This window comes from Vanacampus margaritifer, chromosome 2 (genome assembly GCF_051991255.1).
Source record: "Vanacampus margaritifer isolate UIUO_Vmar chromosome 2, RoL_Vmar_1.0, whole genome shotgun sequence".
NCBI classification, from domain to species: domain Eukaryota; kingdom Metazoa; phylum Chordata; class Actinopteri; order Syngnathiformes; family Syngnathidae; genus Vanacampus; species Vanacampus margaritifer.
In genome coordinates this window covers 6,110,058-6,128,892 of record NC_135433.1, presented here as the reverse complement: position 1 = coordinate 6,128,892, position 18,835 = coordinate 6,110,058, and the positions used below count along the sequence as shown (strand labels likewise).

The 18,835-nt window shown below is 38.1% G+C and overlaps 1 protein-coding gene across 2 annotated transcripts in view; it reads right to left on the bottom strand.

The window, feature by feature from the left end:
- Window positions 1–18,835, bottom strand: part of kcnab1b (potassium voltage-gated channel subfamily A regulatory beta subunit 1b) — a 54,988-nt gene that overhangs the window by 11,208 nt on the left and 24,945 nt on the right. For both annotated transcript variants that reach the window (XM_077559064.1, XM_077559065.1), the window contains exons 4-9: window positions 17,951–17,988; window positions 16,409–16,488; window positions 15,637–15,681; window positions 13,226–13,270; window positions 9,574–9,617; window positions 2,008–2,094 (exon numbers count right to left, since the gene is read on the bottom strand). In XM_077559064.1, coding sequence (XP_077415190.1) covers window positions 2,008–2,094; window positions 9,574–9,617; window positions 13,226–13,270; window positions 15,637–15,681; window positions 16,409–16,488; window positions 17,951–17,988 — 339 coding nt within the window. The remainder of the gene's footprint in view (window positions 1–2,007; window positions 2,095–9,573; window positions 9,618–13,225; window positions 13,271–15,636; window positions 15,682–16,408; window positions 16,489–17,950; window positions 17,989–18,835) is intronic.

Genomic DNA, 18,835 nt, shown 5'->3' with positions numbered 1-18,835 from the left:
TAATTTTTAATAATCATCTTGTCGGCGATTAAAAGTATAATCGTTATTAATCGCATGACTTCAATACTTAACTCACGATTAATCACACATTTTATATCTGTTCTAAATGTACAAAAAAAAAATCAAGATTTTCATACTCTTGTTAACAAAAGTAAAAAAATATATTTTTTTAACTAATAGAAATAGTTAAAATGATTCTTTGACGTTTATAATCGTCAATGGCAGTGCCTATGGAGTGTGAGGGTCCGCACACTCTCTGAAGGGAAAATAAAAGCTGATAGATGCAGTCATAGTAAAACAGTCAGGGCTCTTCGTACTCATCTGGGCATTGGTGGAGCATGCATGATGTAGAAAAAGCCTGAATATTACCTTTTTAAACGGCACAATGCACTTTTAATTTAAAGTTCCTTTAACGCCGCAAATTTTGTGAACGTACGATTAATAACCGCCCTTTACTTGGAAAGCAAACACTGGGTGAATTCCAGTCGCAACACAGCACGTCCACATCAAATTTTGCAGTAATAAATTAAACAATAAGGCATATATTTGTGGAGACTGGGGTGAAGTTGTATTTTACATTTTTAAAAATTTGCAAAATTTCACAAGTTACTTCAAGATTAAAGATTACATAGCTCTTACTTAATATGAAAAGAAAAATGCACTGAGCTGTCACCAACGTCTTACAAATGCACTTATGCCATCTAGTGGCAGAAAAATGACCTCAACACAAATCAATATCATACTCATGTTTTACAGTACAACCCAACTTTTTAATTTTAACTCAATTTTAGGAATTATTTCGAAATTACTTTATCAATGACTAAAATATTCAGCCATATTTTTATAGTTAAACATTTTTTTTCCATTTTTATGTTAACAAGAGTATGAAACTTAGAAAAAAATATTTTATTGTACATTTAGACCAGATTTGCAATCAATCCTGAATTAACTACTGAAGTCATGCGATTAATTCCGATAAAAAAAAAAAAAGTAATCATCTGACACCCCTACTTTAAATAAAAGAAAACTTTATTGATCAGTTTCTAAGAGCTGTTTGAGGACCTCTACTAACAAAGTTCCTCCCTTCATTACAACATTTCCTCGTTAACAAGATGCAACACCATTGCGCCAAAAGAATAATTTTATATTAGACAGGGCTTTGGCGAGTTGAGATCAAAATCACCTCTGCTCCTCCATTTTGTCTCTTCATTTGTTTCAAGATGTGAGCATACAATAATCAACCACATTTATAACAATCCATTAAATGATTTTTATACGTATCCCAACTGATAATCTGTTAGATCTCACTGGTGTCATTAAATTGTGTTATTGATATATTCCAGGGAAATGTACATTATGTGTGATGTAACACTTGAGATATGCACAAATAACACAAATAAGAAATGGAAATATCATCAATGTTACAGTTTCATTGCACCAGAACTATCCTGAAAGATCATCTTATATGGACAGCGAAGGTTTAATTCAATGAGTCTCAGGGTCAACCGAGTCTCAGGGTCTTCCCCACCCCCTCGCCCCAAAATGACGAGGTCACAAAGGAATAACACATGAGGAAGGAATTGAATGTGGTTGAATGGTGAAGGCAGCACCGAGTGTAGGAGGAAAAGAGCACTTGTATGTAGAGAGTCCGACCCAAAAATACATCAGCCCCCACCCCAAGGGGACCAGATAATCCTGCTTCTGAAGAACGGGGAGGGCTCAGAGACCCTGTGGAAAGTGGTGATCCCGCCGAGACAGAAAGAGAGTGACACCCGCAGGCAAAAATAGAGGACGAGAGTCAAGGCGAAATTGTCCGATTAGTGGAGATGCGTGTATGTGTGACAGAGATAGATACGCACCACTCTAGCGCTAATCCTCTCAGGCTGCAGATCTGGTGGGGACCTTCCACTATTTTCTCACCTTCTCAAGTTGCAGGACAATGCGCATTGTCCCTGACCCTCAAGCACCCGCCGACTACCTAAACACCCCTGCCCAGCAACTACTTACCCTCCATGGGGGTGTTGTTGTCCGGTCGGTTGGCAAAAACCACATCGACGTACTCTAGCTGCATCCTCTGGAGAGAGCCTTTTAAACCTGCAGTGGGAGTGCAGATATTATGAAGATACTTTGTAAATTGCCATTTGAGCATTCAATCAATATCATTGATATCCATGTACTAGTGCACAGTTTGGCCTCAAGAAAGTCTCAAGTTATTGTGTAAAAAAAATATACATTTTAAAGCAAGTCGAGTTGACAGGGTGTGTTCCAACTTTAGAGGGATCACACTCCTCAGCCTCCCAGGTAAGGTCTATTCAGGGGTGCTGGAGAGGAGGGTCCGTCGGGAAGTCGAATCTCGGATTCAGGAGGAGCAGTGCGGTTTTCGTCCCGGACATGAAACAGTGGACCAGCTCTACATCCTAAGCAGGGTCCTCGAGGGTGCGTGGGAGTTCACCCAACCAGTCCACATGTGCTTTGTGGGCTTGGAGAAGGCGTTTGACCGTGTCCCTCGGGGAGTCCTGTGGAGGGTGCTTCGGGAGTATGGGGTATCGAGCCCCCTGATACGGGCTATTCGGTCCCTGTTCGACCGATGTCAGAGTTTGGTCCGCATTGCCGGCAGTAAGTCGAATTAGTTTCCTGTGAGGGTTGGACTCCGCCAAGGTTGCCCTTTGTCACCGATTCTGTTCATAACTTTTATGGACACAATTTCTAGCCGTAGCCGAAGCGTTGAGGGGGTCCGGTTTGGTGGCCTCAACATTGCATCTCTGCTTTTTGCAGATGATGTGGTGCTGTTGGCTTTATCAAGCCGTGATCTCCAGCTCTCACTGGAGCGGTTCGCAGCCGAGTGTGAAGCGGTTGGGATGAAGATCAGCACCTCCAAATCCGAGACCATGGTCCTCAGTCGGAAAAGGGTGGAGTGCCCTCTCTGGGTCGGGGATGAGATCCTGCCCCAAGTGGAGGAGTTCAAGTATCTTGGGGTCTTGTTCACGAGTGAGGGTAGGTTAGAGCGGGAGATCGACAGGCGGATCGGTGCAGCGTCTGCAGTGATGCGGACGCTGTATCGGTCCGTTGTGGTGAAGAAGGAGCTGAGCCGAAAGGCAAAGCTCTCGATTTACCGGTCGATCTACGATCACCTATGGTCACGAGCTGAGGGTCATGACTGAAAGAACAAGATCCCGGATACAAGCGGCCGAAATGAGTTTCCTCCGCAGGGTATCCGGGCTGTCCCTTAGAGATAGGGTGAGAAGCTCGGTCATCCGGGAGGGACTCAGCGTCGAGCAGCTACTCCTCCACGTTGAGAGGAACCAGTTGAGGTGGCTCGGGAATCTGGTTCGGATGCCTCCTGGACGCCTCCCTGGGGAGGTGTTCCGGGCATGTCCTACCAGCGGGAGGCCCCGGGGACGACCCAGGACACGCTGGAGAGACTACGTCTCTCGGCTGGCCTGGGAACGCCTTGGGATCCCGTCGGAGGAGCTGGCTGAAGTGGCTGGGGAGAGGGAAGTCTGGGCTTCCCTGCTAAAGCTGCTGCCTCCGCGACCCGACCCCGGATAAGCGGAATGGAAGACGCAACGGAACGGAGTTGACACCAAATTTCAAGCAAGTCAAGACATTTCATAGTTTAAGCAAGTCGTACATTCTACTACTAATCATACAATATTGCTCAGTCAAAATATATATTGGAATGATAAAAAATATTTTTTTCTAGTGAATGGGATATCAGTCGGAAGTTTGTAATGTCCTCTATAGGGTCACGCACGGGACAGCTGGAGCGAATGAAGCTGACTTTAGATGAGCGACAGGGTACACGTCAGTCGCTAGGTGCTTATTGACCCCCCCACCCAAAAAAAAAAAAAGCATTCACTGTCACACATAAGACAATTTTCATTGAGTCTTCAGTGTACCTAAAATTCATGTTCTTTCAAATGTGGAAGGAAGTCTGAGATACTGGAGATAAACCACAATGGCTAAGAGCGACAAAATGGCTGCCACACATCACTTTTCAACAAATCCAAGATAATGTTTGTATATTAATACAATACTATCTTCAAATGGATGTTTGCAACCAGCTGTGAGAACTAGCATGTCTGCAATTGGGGAAATAAATACTATAGGCTAGACTTGCTACCGAGGTAGATGGCTAACTAGCATGGCTAACATTGAGCATCGTTAGCATTGCTAGCCTTGGCTAACCTTTCACAAAGTAAAAACAGCTGGGAAGTAGCTACTAAGTTTCTGAGAAATAATTACTTTTACTGTTGAGCTATATGTTAGTTTTTTGTTTTGTTTTTTAGAGAGATTTGTTTATTTTCTTTTTACTTTGACGAATGTACGTATCAAAATTCTATTTGGATGCAACCGTGTGTTCTTATGGAAATTGCAAAATCTGGGTTACACTAAACTTTAAAACAGTAGCATACGTCTTGAAAAAAAGAAAAGAAAAAAAATAGTAATAAAAATGTATTTGTTCATTAAAAGAGGGGGTCACCAATCCTATATTCCTTATCCCCAAATGAAAGAAAACAGCAGTATGAGGAAATGATTTCGTGAAATTATTTTGACTCAACATTTCAAAATTTGCAGAAAGTGCGGAGACTATTGTGTTTCCCGTTTCACATGCGAACAAGAACAGATGGAAGATGAAAAGCTGTCACAAATGAGGGCAGCAAATTAATAGATAGTCAAGCGGACACCATACTGTTTGTGCGTGCGTGGCAGATTAGTGCCGGAGGCTTCCTCAGCAGCCGCTAATCCCAATGGAGATTTCAGCCTTCCCCATCGCTCTTCATTGTACATTCCCAAAATCCTTGAAACACCCAAAACATGGATCCTAATCTGAGCCTGCACCGTCGTGCCGAGCAGCATCCCCTGTCTTGTAGATTATTTTAAGTGGCTTTGAAGGGGAGTCTATTTTTGGACCATGAGAGATGTTGAACAACAAAGATATTCTTCTAGTGTTTGCATTCCACGAAAGATAACCTAGTCAAGGAATCACTCTGTCCTGTGGGCTACATTTCAAAGGGAAGACGTCGAGACAGACTCACCTCAGCAGTGCTCATCTGCGGTACTCATTAAAAGTGTTTTAGGGACGAGTCAGAGGTCAAAACACAATTTGGTGCTTAATTTATAAACCAAAGGTCACCCAAGGCCATGACCTTTGGGATTAATCGTGTTTACAAAAACAAAACAGGAGCAGAAATGAGCTTTTTCGTGAGTTTCATCTGAATGAGGTGCTGAAAAGAAAATAGGCAGCTAGATGTCATTACTTGTTCTCATGAGACAAAGCAGACCGAGAAGACTTTTCATGGGATTGCAAACGACTTCTTTCAATTCTTATGCTCGATCTCGCCAAGTTACTTTTAGCGGTCCATGGGGCTTCCCACATCCATTCAATATAAATTGGCTTTTCAACCAGAGACAATTATTACTTCCACATTTCTTGAGCGATTCCAGTCGTTAAAATTTTAAACTGTTCAGCTCATTTACAAGAGTCAGCAGTCCCATTCAAAATTTCCGCGGGAATTTTTCTAGTTGTAGCTTATCATTAAAAACAAAACAAACATTTTATCATTGTAGTTTAAATACACTGTAAAGTTGATTCAGAGATTTGTTTCTAAAAAGTAATAAAAAAATAACGCTAGAACTTGTAGTAACCAGTAGTTGAACTATAGTGCTATAAACTGTTTTTCAACATTTCACATTTTCCAAATTTTTGGGGACGTGGCTAAATGGTAATAAGTGACATACTTTGTTTCGGGCACGATATATACCTGATGAAATGATTGACTGTGCTCACTTCACTGCTTAACTGGCACAATTGCGACGTGTTAGCTAGCTAGCTAGCTAGCTATGTCTATATAACGAAAATGCATCTTCCCTTTGGATAGTCCCATGCAAATAGTCTAAAGCACGTCATTATGGCCGTGAGTGGGCAAACGTCGGATACATTCTAGTTACAGAAGGTTTTAAGTGGATATATTTTTGAGGCTCAAAACACAGATGTATGTGTAGGCATACGGAAGATGCTAGCTAAAGTAGCATCAGTTTTTTTCCAGCTTCTAACAGTGGTATTTGATTGACACTTCACAGGTGAGCATTCAGCGGACACACACAAAGCAATCTGAGAGAGAAAAACAGCTTGATTTTTCATCATTTTCATACCTAATTTTATATACAGTTGTGCTAAGCTAGCTAGCGCAACTGTAAATGTACAAAAGCTAAAGGTCGCTTAATGACTCAAAAATGCAATGAATTGTCACCAAAATTCACATACATATCTTTACTCATGTCAACTTCAACCTCTGAAAATATTAAAACAATTGCCGCAGTATTTTGGATTTTATGGGCATTAAACTTTTTTCTCACCTTACAGTGTGCTTATAAGTTTAAACTTCCAAGCATAACTGTACGTTTCAATAAAATAAAAAAAATTGACACTGAGTCTTCTGTGGTGTGTTAAACTGTAGACAGAATTTTATTTTCACTTTACAGGGCATTTAAAACCAATTTTTTGCAATTGAAAACAAGTTTTCCCTTAGAAAACGGAAATGGAAATAAAGCTTTCCAGGACTCAACCTTAACTGGACAGATCAATTATTTTTAGGTAACATTTTAATGTTTTTAAAATTTTATATTATTCAAATGTTATTCAAGTGTATAAAAAGTGGATGGCCATAATAACATATAAAAAAAAAAAGCCAAATTGAGCACTTAGAGACCACTGATCACAACCGCATCCCTCGACCACGATCGATGTATTTTTCCCATAAGTCCGAATTGTCGGAACATTAAAAATTAGAGGTGCCACACTAATACAATTATATACCATTACTATACAGTATAAGCCAATTATGCTCTTAATGTCATGCTTCATCTTTGCTGATTGGCTGGGAGACACCCATGATTCTAGTGTCGCAGTTAAAGTATATTGGTTCCTAGCTGGCAACGTGTCTGACATACTCATGAGTGATATAATGTTGCTTAATGATACGTAAATATCAGACACATACTGCAGTTCATGTCACTGGTGCGTCACCTCGCCATTTCTACCAATCATCCTCAACTCTTGTGCTTCGTATACTCACAGAAACACTCACTTGTTTGAAGCCGAAAGTTGGAGTAGCTGCTGTGAATGCTAATCACGAGAGTGAGAGCTGAGTCACTGCGAGAGGTGCAATGCGCAGTGGACCCCAAAGCATTCATGTAGGACAGTGGTGTCCAAACTCGGTCCTCGGGGGCCGGTAGTCCCGCAGGTTTTGGATATTTCTCTCCTCCAACACAGCTGAAGCTCATCAGCAAGCTCTACTAAGCCTGATAACAATCCTGTTGATTGAAACAGGTGCGTTGGAGCAGGGAAACCTCCAAAACCTGCGGGACTACCGGCCCCCGAGGACCGAGTTTGGACACCACTGATGTAGGAGGATTGCCAATGTATGTGAATGGGGCCACAAGTTTTCAGTAAAGTGAAGTAAAGCGTTGTAAACATTGTATGAGTGACCCCCTTGAGTGTCCGGGAAACAAAGTACAGTAATTTCTACACTACAAGCCGCTACTTTTTTCACTTGCATTTGACCTTGCGGCTAATACAAAGGTGCGGCTTATCCATCAGATCACAAGGGGGCGCACTATAAAGGAAGCGCAAGAGCGTCAGGCAGAGCAAAACAAAACAAGTGAGCCCAAATACAGTAGGAGAGACAGAACGAGAGTGAGACAATTTGCGCCCTCATTATGGAAAAGAAAGTAGCAGGAACCTGGTGCGGTAACATTAAAATAACTGCGGCTTACAGTCGGGTGTGGCTTATATGTGTAACAAACTCGAGTATTCCACTCATTTAGCTAGCGCGCCTTATAGTCAAGTGCGCCTTGTAGTCCAGAAATTATTGTAGTCAATCACAATCTGAAGTTGTGTAAGATGTATTGAGTAGAAAATGTCCAAACTTAGCCAGACACTTCATTTCACACCTGCACACAACTAATGAGGGCCAATAAAAGAAATGTATCAGCAGATTTGCCTTTAAAGTTAACAATATTAACTAATTTGCTCGCATAAACGTATAAAAACATTCTATTTTAAATATTGCCATGGTCCCAAAAACATTTTGTTTTTTTATGCTAAGGCATAGAGAAGGCTTTGATGCAGCCTATGACCTGAAGAGGTTGCTTAAAGCAATAGTAGTTATTACAAAAACGGCCAGCAGGTGGCAACAGAGTATAAAAGATCAACCAGGGCCATGTTGCAAAAAGCTCTTTCCCCCACTGTTTCAACAGGTTTTTGAATAATGATGAAACTTAGCTATATTCTAATGCTAATTGCTGCAAAACGGAAACAGATACAAATGTACTTTTTTTCCTGACGAAAGAAGAGACTTTAATATTTTGTTTTGTTAGGTTCAATGTTTTTATAGCAATAGAACACAAAATTCTTTGAACCTTGCAAAAATCTGTCAAAATCCAGTAAAGGGGGTTTCTTCAGTGAAAATGGCTGGGAGTAAATGAGTTAAGTGATTTATTTAACAATATTTTTACTACTGTAGCTATTGTTAGCAACAATGACTGTTTCCAATTGTTTAGCTACTAGCTAAATTATTAGAAATGCAACAGGTGTCCTGTGATGGCACAATGGTGTCTATCGACACCGTGGAACAACTATTCACACTCACATTCACACCGAAGGACCCTTGGACAAAGACGGACACTAAATTGCGTGTTCACTAGCTCAAACTGATAGCTCCTACGTTGACAACAGGGGTGGAGACTGTCACATTTCAAGAGTTTGCGCTTTTTCTAATGGTTTTCACCATGGGAAATTTGGCAAATTACGTTTGAAGTGATGTCATTGGAAGTGCGAGTGGAAGAGGCAAACAAAAATATTACTGGGTAACAGAAAATAAATCGATCGCGACAAGACTTTGGGGGAAACACACTTTGTTTGATTTAACTCGCCCTGAGTGCATGGAAATTAAATTTTTCAATCTGAAGAATGTGTTTAAAACTTGTGATAGCACTAACCCTAACACCAATTGCGTAGACATCAAATGACCCAGACGCAACGAAAAGCAGAGTTGAAAGGAGTTTTGTCATCGGCGCTATGGCATGACTCCTTCTTGTGATTGGTTCTCAGCCCTTAGATTATTTAGAAGCTCCAAAACTGTTGCTATAATTTTTTGTGACATTTCAACGTCAATTAATTACTACCAGTAATTTTTCGAAAACATTTATAAACACCTCATATGAGTACCCTTATTATAAAATTATCTTTTATATTCAGAAAGAATTGCACTTCCCTCACAAATTGAATGACAGATGCCACAAAATTCCCCTAACTAATAAACAACCAATTTATAAACCATTTCTTGACCTTTCAAATGGGTACCCCAGTATTTTAATTGTATGCCGTCGTTGTTTCTTATGAATGCCTTGGAACAGACAGGACATCAATAAGGTCAGACAAGTACAAGTTTACAGAAAGAAAGACGAGGCGAGGTAGGCCGATAAAAGACGAAGATTAGGGAAAGGCAGCGGGGATGGGAGTAATGGGGTGACGGGAAGGACAAAGCAGGAGGAGAGAACATCTGTTACCTTCAATGATGTGTTTTCTGTTGAGGCCGCGCTCTGTCTCAGCCCTGGAAAATGAAGGAAAAAATACGTGTGAACACACATGTACGTACACATGTGCACACATACAGGAGATATCAGAAGTCTACACAGCCCTATTTAAATGCCAGGTTTTTGTGAGGGGTTCGGGGGGGGAGACTTTAATTAATTCAAAATGTTCACGTTTGGAAAATTTAGTTTTGGTCCACTGAAACCAAAGTTGAACTTTTTGGCCATAATTACAAAAAGTACATTTGGTGCCGTTGGTGACTTTGAAATAGGAGTCAGTGCTAGCATAGAACCTTCAGGCTTTTGCTGGTAAGGAAAGAAAATGTCAGGAAAAGTCTACTAGAACAACTGAACTTTAGGGTTATTTGGACTTTAGTGGTGACAGGTCACATTTAACATGGGTTTGAAAACGATTGGTTAATTTTGAATACAGCAATGTCCCAGTTATAAGAGGGGGTGTACACTTATGCAAACATGTCATTCTTGACTATTTTTACTTTCCCTCTTAAAATAAATTAAGAAAATTGTCTAGATTTTAATTCACACTAATTGGTGAAAAAAGTTGATGATTTATATACTGTAGGTCACAAAAACCTGCCATTTGAAAAGTAGACCTTTTGTACCCACTGTATCTGATGCCTGTTTTGGACAACAAAGTCTAGAATCTAGCAAGTGGCCAAGGATATTGGTGGGGAAATTATAGTAATCACACAAGTTCCCTCCAGGAAACAAAGCGATCAATTTTTGCAAGTTCCATCTCATTTCTGTACAAACTTCAAGACAAAGTGCAGCATCATAGGCCGCAGTGTTGATTTTACGTCAACACTGAGGACAACATTAGCATTCCAGTCAGCTTTCGCTGAAATTGAAATTCGATATGCACGCTCAATTTCCTTATGCACCTACTCTGGACTGGAGGGAGCATCTAAATGCTTCTCTATCTTATGTTTGCCATCTATTTTCCTTCTATGCGGTCTGTTTAAGAGGTTTTTTTTTCCATAAGGGTTTAACAGTTATTTTCCCCCTCAGTTCAAACTTTTATACGAACGGGGTAATAAATGTGTATTCCAAACATATGTAGTAATGATAATTGCATGCATCTGTGGCTCATTTACCTTTTGAGTGCAAGAGTGGATTCAAAAGAATAAATATATGGAGTACAATAGCTGTTAAGTGGTTCATTGTGGAATATATTAACACGAGTTTAATTCGTTAATTCGTCCTGCTCGGCATCTCACTAAGCTGCTGTAATATTTGTCGTTCTTGTTGATGAAGTAAAAATAACTCATTCAGTAACATTGATAGTTAAACAATAAATTCATAACATAAAAACGCAAAACCATTTAAAGATTTGAAAACACTTCAAATCATTTTAAAATGAACTCCAGCTGCCGAAGATTAAAAAAAAGAAAGAAAAAAAGAAGAAGCTGGATTTAACAACAGCACCAATTTAAATCATGCTCCAATATAAAATCCAAGTTTGAGATTGTTGGCTTTAGAAAAGGCGCCAGGGTCCCCAAATCAGCAGGGTGGGCTGTACAAGGACCACAAGGATCAAAACCATAGCTTCTGTTTTCTGATTTACTCCAGACAGTAAAAAAGTACCCTTGACTAGAAAGCGTCCTTTTTGCTCAGGGGGACAGAAATACCATGTTTTTTTTAATTTTTTTTATGAAACCCAGGGGCAACAAATACAAATAAAACAGCATGGGCTAGGGTTGAACGATTATGGAAAATAATCTAATTGCAATTTCAACCCCACCCCCCAAAAAAATTGCGATTGGATTGCAATATCATATGCGATTATTTTTTTCAAGCTCTTTTTCAATAAATTTTTTACCCAACAAAAAGTTAATTACAATAAACAATATTAGATCTATTATAGATTACAGGATCTTAAGATAAAGGCAAATGAACTTAATATCAGTTTTTTTCTACTATAATTAGAGTTACAATTGACCACTTTAACATATCCAACTCATGTTGGATGAAACATGACATGTAAACACTGCACTTTTTAAACACTGCATTTATCAATGAACAAATTCAATATACACATTTAAGAAATAAAACTTAGCAATCTCCAGTCAATAAACTCATACATGCTAAAGTGTAGGCAAAGTAAAATTAAACCTGCTAATATGACATAACATTTTATGATTTGATTTAAAAAAAACACTAGCATTCTGTAGCAATAGTTGTGGGTGGGTCGCGGGTTGGGGAGTGTCCCATGGTCTGGCAACGCAGACTTTTGTTTTGGTTAGCTAAGCGCATTCGGAGCGTTTGTGTTCTGGTGTGGCCGACAGTTACTTGCAAATTATCATTGTTCACCGCTTCACCACATTTTAGCGTATTTAGCCTCAAAATATAGGACAACTCAAATTTATCATCCACTGCCGCACACTTGCTTGTACACTAAGTTTACAAAACGCGCAGCTGAAAAGTTATAACTCACAACGGTGAAGTGTTGTTTTAAAATCAAGATCAAACTGATTAAACATGTTAGACACTCGTCTTAAGGTCTAATGAGACAAAAAAAAACTCACGTGCACTTATGGCACCAGGCTTTAGTTACAGCTGTGAGGTTCGTGCTCCTCCCCTCTTTCCCTCCTTCCGCTCCATTTCAACGAGCATTTAAATAGCAGCTTTTCACAATTATGTAATCGCGTTTTTGTCAAACCGCGATATAATTGCAAATGCAATTCATCCAGCCCTAGCAGGGGCCCTAAAATTGATCCCTGTGGAACACCATACAAGACAGGGGAAGAGCGGGACATATGTGACTGTCATCTGTATAGTAGTGAAAGGAAAATGCAATGCTTTATTGAGATGGAACCCAGGGAAAACAGCAGGGTCCCCAAAATTGATCCCTGTGGAACACCATACGGATTGGGGAAGAGTGGGACATAGATGTGACTGCTATCCACAAAGCAGTGAAAGTAAATACAATGCTTTCTTAAGATGGAACACAGGGGCAACAAATACAATGAAAACAGCAGGGGCCCAACATTGAACCCTGTGGAACCCCATACAACAGTAGGGCAGTGGGACCAAGGCTAGCACAAAAATGTCTGTCCGCCAAATAAGATCTAAACCACTCTATACATTAGCCCATCTATGGCATTTCCAATGACGTGTTAGCATTAAGCTAGCAGACCTTTACAAGTACAATGAGAGTGTAAATAAACAGCCTGAAGCCTCTTTTTTGTAGAATGGTTCACTAACTGCCAAACAGCTTGATGTGAAAAGTGAGTCTCTAAAAACTCATCATCGGGGTCATTTGTATCTCAAGGCACCACTTGTACTGTTATCTTTAATTTGATCAACCCACTCGCTACACTTGTAGAATGGTGATGTACCTCAGATAATGTGATAGAAGAAAGAAGAAAAATGTGCATGAATTTCCACGAGTCATGTGACTAATACAGGTTGAGCACAGACTCCAGCAAAAACAAACAAATGGTGGGGGAAAAAAAGGAGCAAGGACAATTCATGTTGCCTGTGGGTTTTTTAAAAAAAACAATTCCTCGTCATGCTTGTTTTGCTTGAGGCGAATGTTCCGTAACGCGTATCTCGCAACTGGTGAATAAATACACGCACATTCACGGACACACTTACACACACTTACTTTCCTCCCCAGTAGAGTTTTGTGGTGATCACCAGACTGGATCGCCTAAGGGAAGACAAACACACTTTTGAAAACCATGACCATTCCATTTTGAAGTTTGTTCTCTTAAATGTGGGTGCTGCATGTACGCACACATTTAAAATAATAATAATAATAATTATATATATATATATATATATATATATATATATATATATATATATATATATATTTTTTTTTTTCAAATGCACTGATGGTTAATAACTAATTAGTCACTCTTTTTTTATGGCATTCTTTAACTTCATTTTAGTTCAATTTTAATTTCTCTCATGTTAATGTAGAGCATAATATTACTAATTCCAGGTTACGCAAAGAGATGAAGCCCATTTACGTGAAATGTATCAATTGTGTGGGTATAATTGATAAGTGATTGACACAGCAACTGAATTTAACTTGTTTCAAAATTGTAATTAATCTTCTAAGATTAACTTGGATATGCTCTAGCATGGCATTGGAATGAGTAATGAAGATGACTAATGGTTTTTGCGCAGTATTTTGGCAGCATAAGAACGCAATACCTCGCCAAAAAAACACTACCACTTGGATTCACCTCAACAAAAGGTGTTTTGTATTGGGTCATAATTACAGTACTGCATCCTTTAAATTTTCAGATGGCCACAAGATGCATAACCCTGGTGCAGTTTTTGGCAAGAAACATACAACAATGCACAAAGTACTCTTAGGGATTACGTCGATGGCAACAATTTGAAGTATATATTTTGTGACACACCTTGTACGGACTGAAAAAAAAATGATTGTTAAAAAATAAAAATGATATAGAAATAAATAAATAAATTACAAATTAAATCTAATAATAAAGTAAAAATAAAAAAGTTCATAAACAAATTTACCCAATTTGCTGGTATACCGTATCAGAGTGAATAATATGAATGAGACTGAAAACATACCAATAAATTGTAAATGCTTTTAATCCGGGTTAAAAATGATCTTTTTCTATACCTATGAATAAAGTCTTTCAAATGATTTTTAAAATCATGTTTTTGAAACTCTTATTCTTGCACCATATGCTTCTTTAGTAATTTTAGTAAGCTTTTTTTTTTATTTTTTATTATGTTTTCGTTACTTTGATTTTAAATCTATTTAACTCTGTTACTGCTTTTGCGGAATGCACTATGAATCAGTGATTCCATTTTTTTTTTTACAACCTCTAGATACTGCCTAGGTACAGGTTAACAACTAAATAATGTGCAAATTTCTAATTTCTTTTTTTTTTTCTGGAGAGCTCAGTATTGTTCATTCGGTAATTTTACCAATTTGACATGTCATCATCATTGCTCTTTTATTTATTTATTTTATTTTTTTTTTCAATTTTGTATGTGGGTGAGAACGTGTAAGTGCGTGTGTGCGTGTGAGTGTGTACTCATTAGTTCACCTAAAACCTATTAAAAAATCCCATACCGTTCACCTAAACCGAACACTTCCAGCCAGAGTCGTGAGGCCGTCAGGAGACCCGAGGAAGGACCAAAGAAAATGTATTATGTATTTATTATTATGTTTTCTTTACTTTGATTTTAAATCTATTTAACTCTGTTACTGCTTTTGCGGAATGCACTATGAATCAGTGATTCCATTTTTTTTTTTTTTACAACCTCTAGATACTGCCTAGGTACAGGTTAACAACTAAATAATGTGCAAATTTCTAATTTCTTTTTTTTTTCTGGAGAGCTCAGTATTGTTCATTCGGTAATTTTACCAATTTGACATGTCATCATCATTGCTCTTTTATTTATTTATTTAATTTTTTTTTCAATTTTGTATGTGGGTGAGAACGTGTAAGTGCGTGTGTGCGTGTGAGTGTGTACTCATTAGTTCACCTAAAACCTATTAAAAAATCCCATACCGTTCACCTAAACCGAACACTTCCAGCCAGAGTCGTGAGGCCGTCAGGAGACCCGAGGAAGGACCAAAGAAAATGTATTATGTATTTATTATTATGTTTTCTTTACTTTGATTTTAAATCTATTTAACTCTGTTACTGCTTTTGCGGAATGCACTATGAATCAGTGAATTTTTATTTTTTTTTAACAACCCCTAGATACTGCCTAGGTACAGGTTAACAACTAAATAATGTGAAAAATTCTAATTTCTTATTAAAGCCTTCACCTTCATTTGCGATTACCCCCCCCCCACACTTACATGACTATTTTTATTATTATTTTTACAAACAACAGTGGCACTGTCTAAAACGTTCACATCTCAAGATGTTTCCTAAAGTTCGTGTTGTCATGCAAAAAAACACCCCCACTGTTACTGTGGCAAATTGCAACAAACAAACAACCCTTTACATTGTTTGATTGATTTCATGCTGAGCAGATGTTAACTTGGGAATGTGTAAGCAGCATATACAGTACCTCCAGCACTTTTTCCTGATGATGTTTCCCAGAATTATCTCCGCTCTGTAAACAAACAAAACACCACGGGGCACAACAGATATAAATGATGATGAGATGGTAGCCATTTCTGAAAAATGTTATTCTTATATTTACACAGGCTATCAAAGTCAGAAAAAAACATGACCGTAATGTGTAGCCCCAAGTGAAGAATACATGATTACACATGGCTTACTGCTGCATTTTGAAAGGAATAAAAAAAACTGGTTTATGGTTAAACCTTATAAAAAAATAAAATAAAATTTAACCCTGGAGAACCCAAGAACCCTTTTCTTCTTTGGAAAATTATGAATTATACATTAAATGACTGCTATAAGTTCACTTAACACCAAAATATGTGTTTTTTTTAACTAGCTCAGAGTTGCTAATTTATCAATATATATATATATAAAACGTACTCCTAGGAATTCTGCAACATGATATGAAATAGATTAACAAAAAACCCCACAATTTTACCATCTGATGGTTTGCTGAGAAGATGGTTTTGTTTGGATTGATTTCCAGCTCAACAAAACAAAACAGCATGTTGCCAGCCATCTTGTCACCACCACTCTGGCTCATGTAAGTGCAATATTCATCCACTAGAAGGCCCCATGCAGGGGTCAGAAGTGGCACTCTAGACTTTTGAAGTTAAATTTGCAAAAAAATAGGTCTTTGTTATTTGAGTAGCAGAATTTATAGGGGCCAAATTTGACCCCGTAGGTTCTCCAGGGTTAAAGAGACGGTCACTCACTTTCCGCCCGAGTACACCTCCGCCGTGTCAAACAGGTTGACCCCGCTCTCGTACGCAATTGTCATCAGCTGCTCGGCCACCTGACACAGACACGGAATTATTAATGGTTCCCCTTGTGAACTTTAATAACACATCACATCTTGCAACCACCCGCTCGGCTACCGACTTCAAAACGGGCCTTGAAATTGCCTCAAGAATTGAACTAATCATCAAGTCTGCAGGCTGCTTAGCTGATTATTAAAGTTTTTGACGTTGCAGTCTGTTTTGGCCTTCAGCTAATCACAGCCATACACGGATTAGCTACATTCAATATGATGGCAATCTTTATTTGTGCATAATTCATATTTGAAAGTCTTGGCCATCAGTTTATTCCAGTGGGGATCAGATGAGTTGAATCCAGGTCAAATGGGTGGTTAAAACCAATTTGAAAAGAAGTACAAGTCCTTGAATATTACGTTCTTGGTAATTGCCAAAAGGAGAGCAGCTCTCTACTTTTTAAATATTACAAAGTCAGCACGATGCTTGGGATATATAAATATGCATATATAATATGTATATAGCTATACCCGGCCTTATTTCGAGCTATCAGCCTTGTGGTCGTTTTTCGAAAAAATTCTATATTGTGATAGCTATTTTTTTCAAATTATCCGTCATGTTTCAAAAAAAATATTATTTTTTTTTTTAAATATCTTACTAGTGGTATCGGTACTTGGTTTAATATATATATATATATATATATATATATATATATATATATAAGTACAGATACCACTAGTAAGATATAAAAAAATATATTAAAAAAAAATGTATATATATATATATATATATATATATATATATATATATATATACTGTATATATACTGTATATATATCAAGTACAGATACCACTAGTAAGATATAAAAAAAAAAAAATATATATATATATATATATATTTTTTTTTAATAGCTTAATTTATGTGTTGTGCCATTCAGTCCGCCACTGATTTTGAGTCTTCAATGAACATTTTCTCTAAAAACACATTTTCTGCAAAATAAATTTGTAGTTACTACCAGGCTGGAATTTTAAACTCCCCAGTCAGCGTGTTTTCTTCCACCGTTTCTACGTAAATCGGCTCTGATGGGACAGCCATTTAGTCTATGGTGGTCTAATCTACTGACTAGATTTAAAATGTATTTGTAATGTATTGTAATGTAATGAATACGTTTAATTTATCTGTGACTATAGAAAGAAAAAGTAGTTTTTCTCTGTTACAGTTACTGTAACTTAGTGACTTTTCTATCCATCCGTCAAGTAAGTCCCGTGTGCAACGGAAGCAAATGAGAGGTCCATAAGAGCAACAAGCATCCTACACTTTTATTGGTTAATTCTTCCTTTGGTGTTTTCTCAATGAAGCCATTTTACAAATGTGTCAAATGGGAGACATTTAATTGGATGTCACAAGCGCTCAGTCGCTACAGTTTGCTGGCATTAATGAATGAGTTGGAACATCTGTTGGTGGCTTGTAATTGCTGAGGGATGGAACTTGACGCCATGTCTTACCTCATCTGAGATCTGACCGCCGAATGTCACCCACGTGCCTGTTGATCCAAACATCAATGTCAAAACGTTTGGAATGCTAAAACTATCACAGCCAAATGCTTAATCCTTTGGGCTTTGCAGCATGTCTTAGAATGTCAATTTTATTTCTAGACTTCACTGGGGGAAAAAAAAACAAAAAAAAAAACATCATAGAAAATTAACCACATACTGGCTTTTTTTTGTCTTCAGACGGAAATGATTCATCGCCATGTATGTTTTGTGTATAATGATAATGCTGAATAGAATCTTGATGACGCAGAGGATTAGGTTTGCATAATTTTAGACACGGCCACTGGTGGGTGTCATGGTGCCAATTGCCAAACATGGTTGATGACGTTCCAACTACTGCGCAAGTTTTGGACTTGGACCACAGATGCATGCGCATATGTCGAAGACCTTTTTAAAAAATTTTTATGACACATGCTCCCAAACCTTTTCTGCATCCCCTCTTATAGGGCTGGAGAATGAAAAGCTAATGTTTAGGGGTGTCAGGCGATTATTTTTTTTAATCGTAATTAATCGCATGACTTCAGTAGTTAACTTACGAAAAATCGCAAATTTTAGATCTGTTCTAAATGTACAATGAAAAGTACAATGAAATATATATTTTTAAGTTTTCATACTCTTGTTAACATAAGTGGAAAATATGTTAAACTAATAGAAATGTGTCTGCATCTTTTAGTCATTGATACAGTAATTTCATAATAATTCATAAAACTGAGTTAAAATTAAAAATATATACTGCACTGTAGAAAAACGAGTGTGATATTGATTTGTGTTGAGGTCATTTTTCTGCCACTAGATGGCATAATTGCATTTCTAAGACGCTGGTGGCAGCTCAGTGCA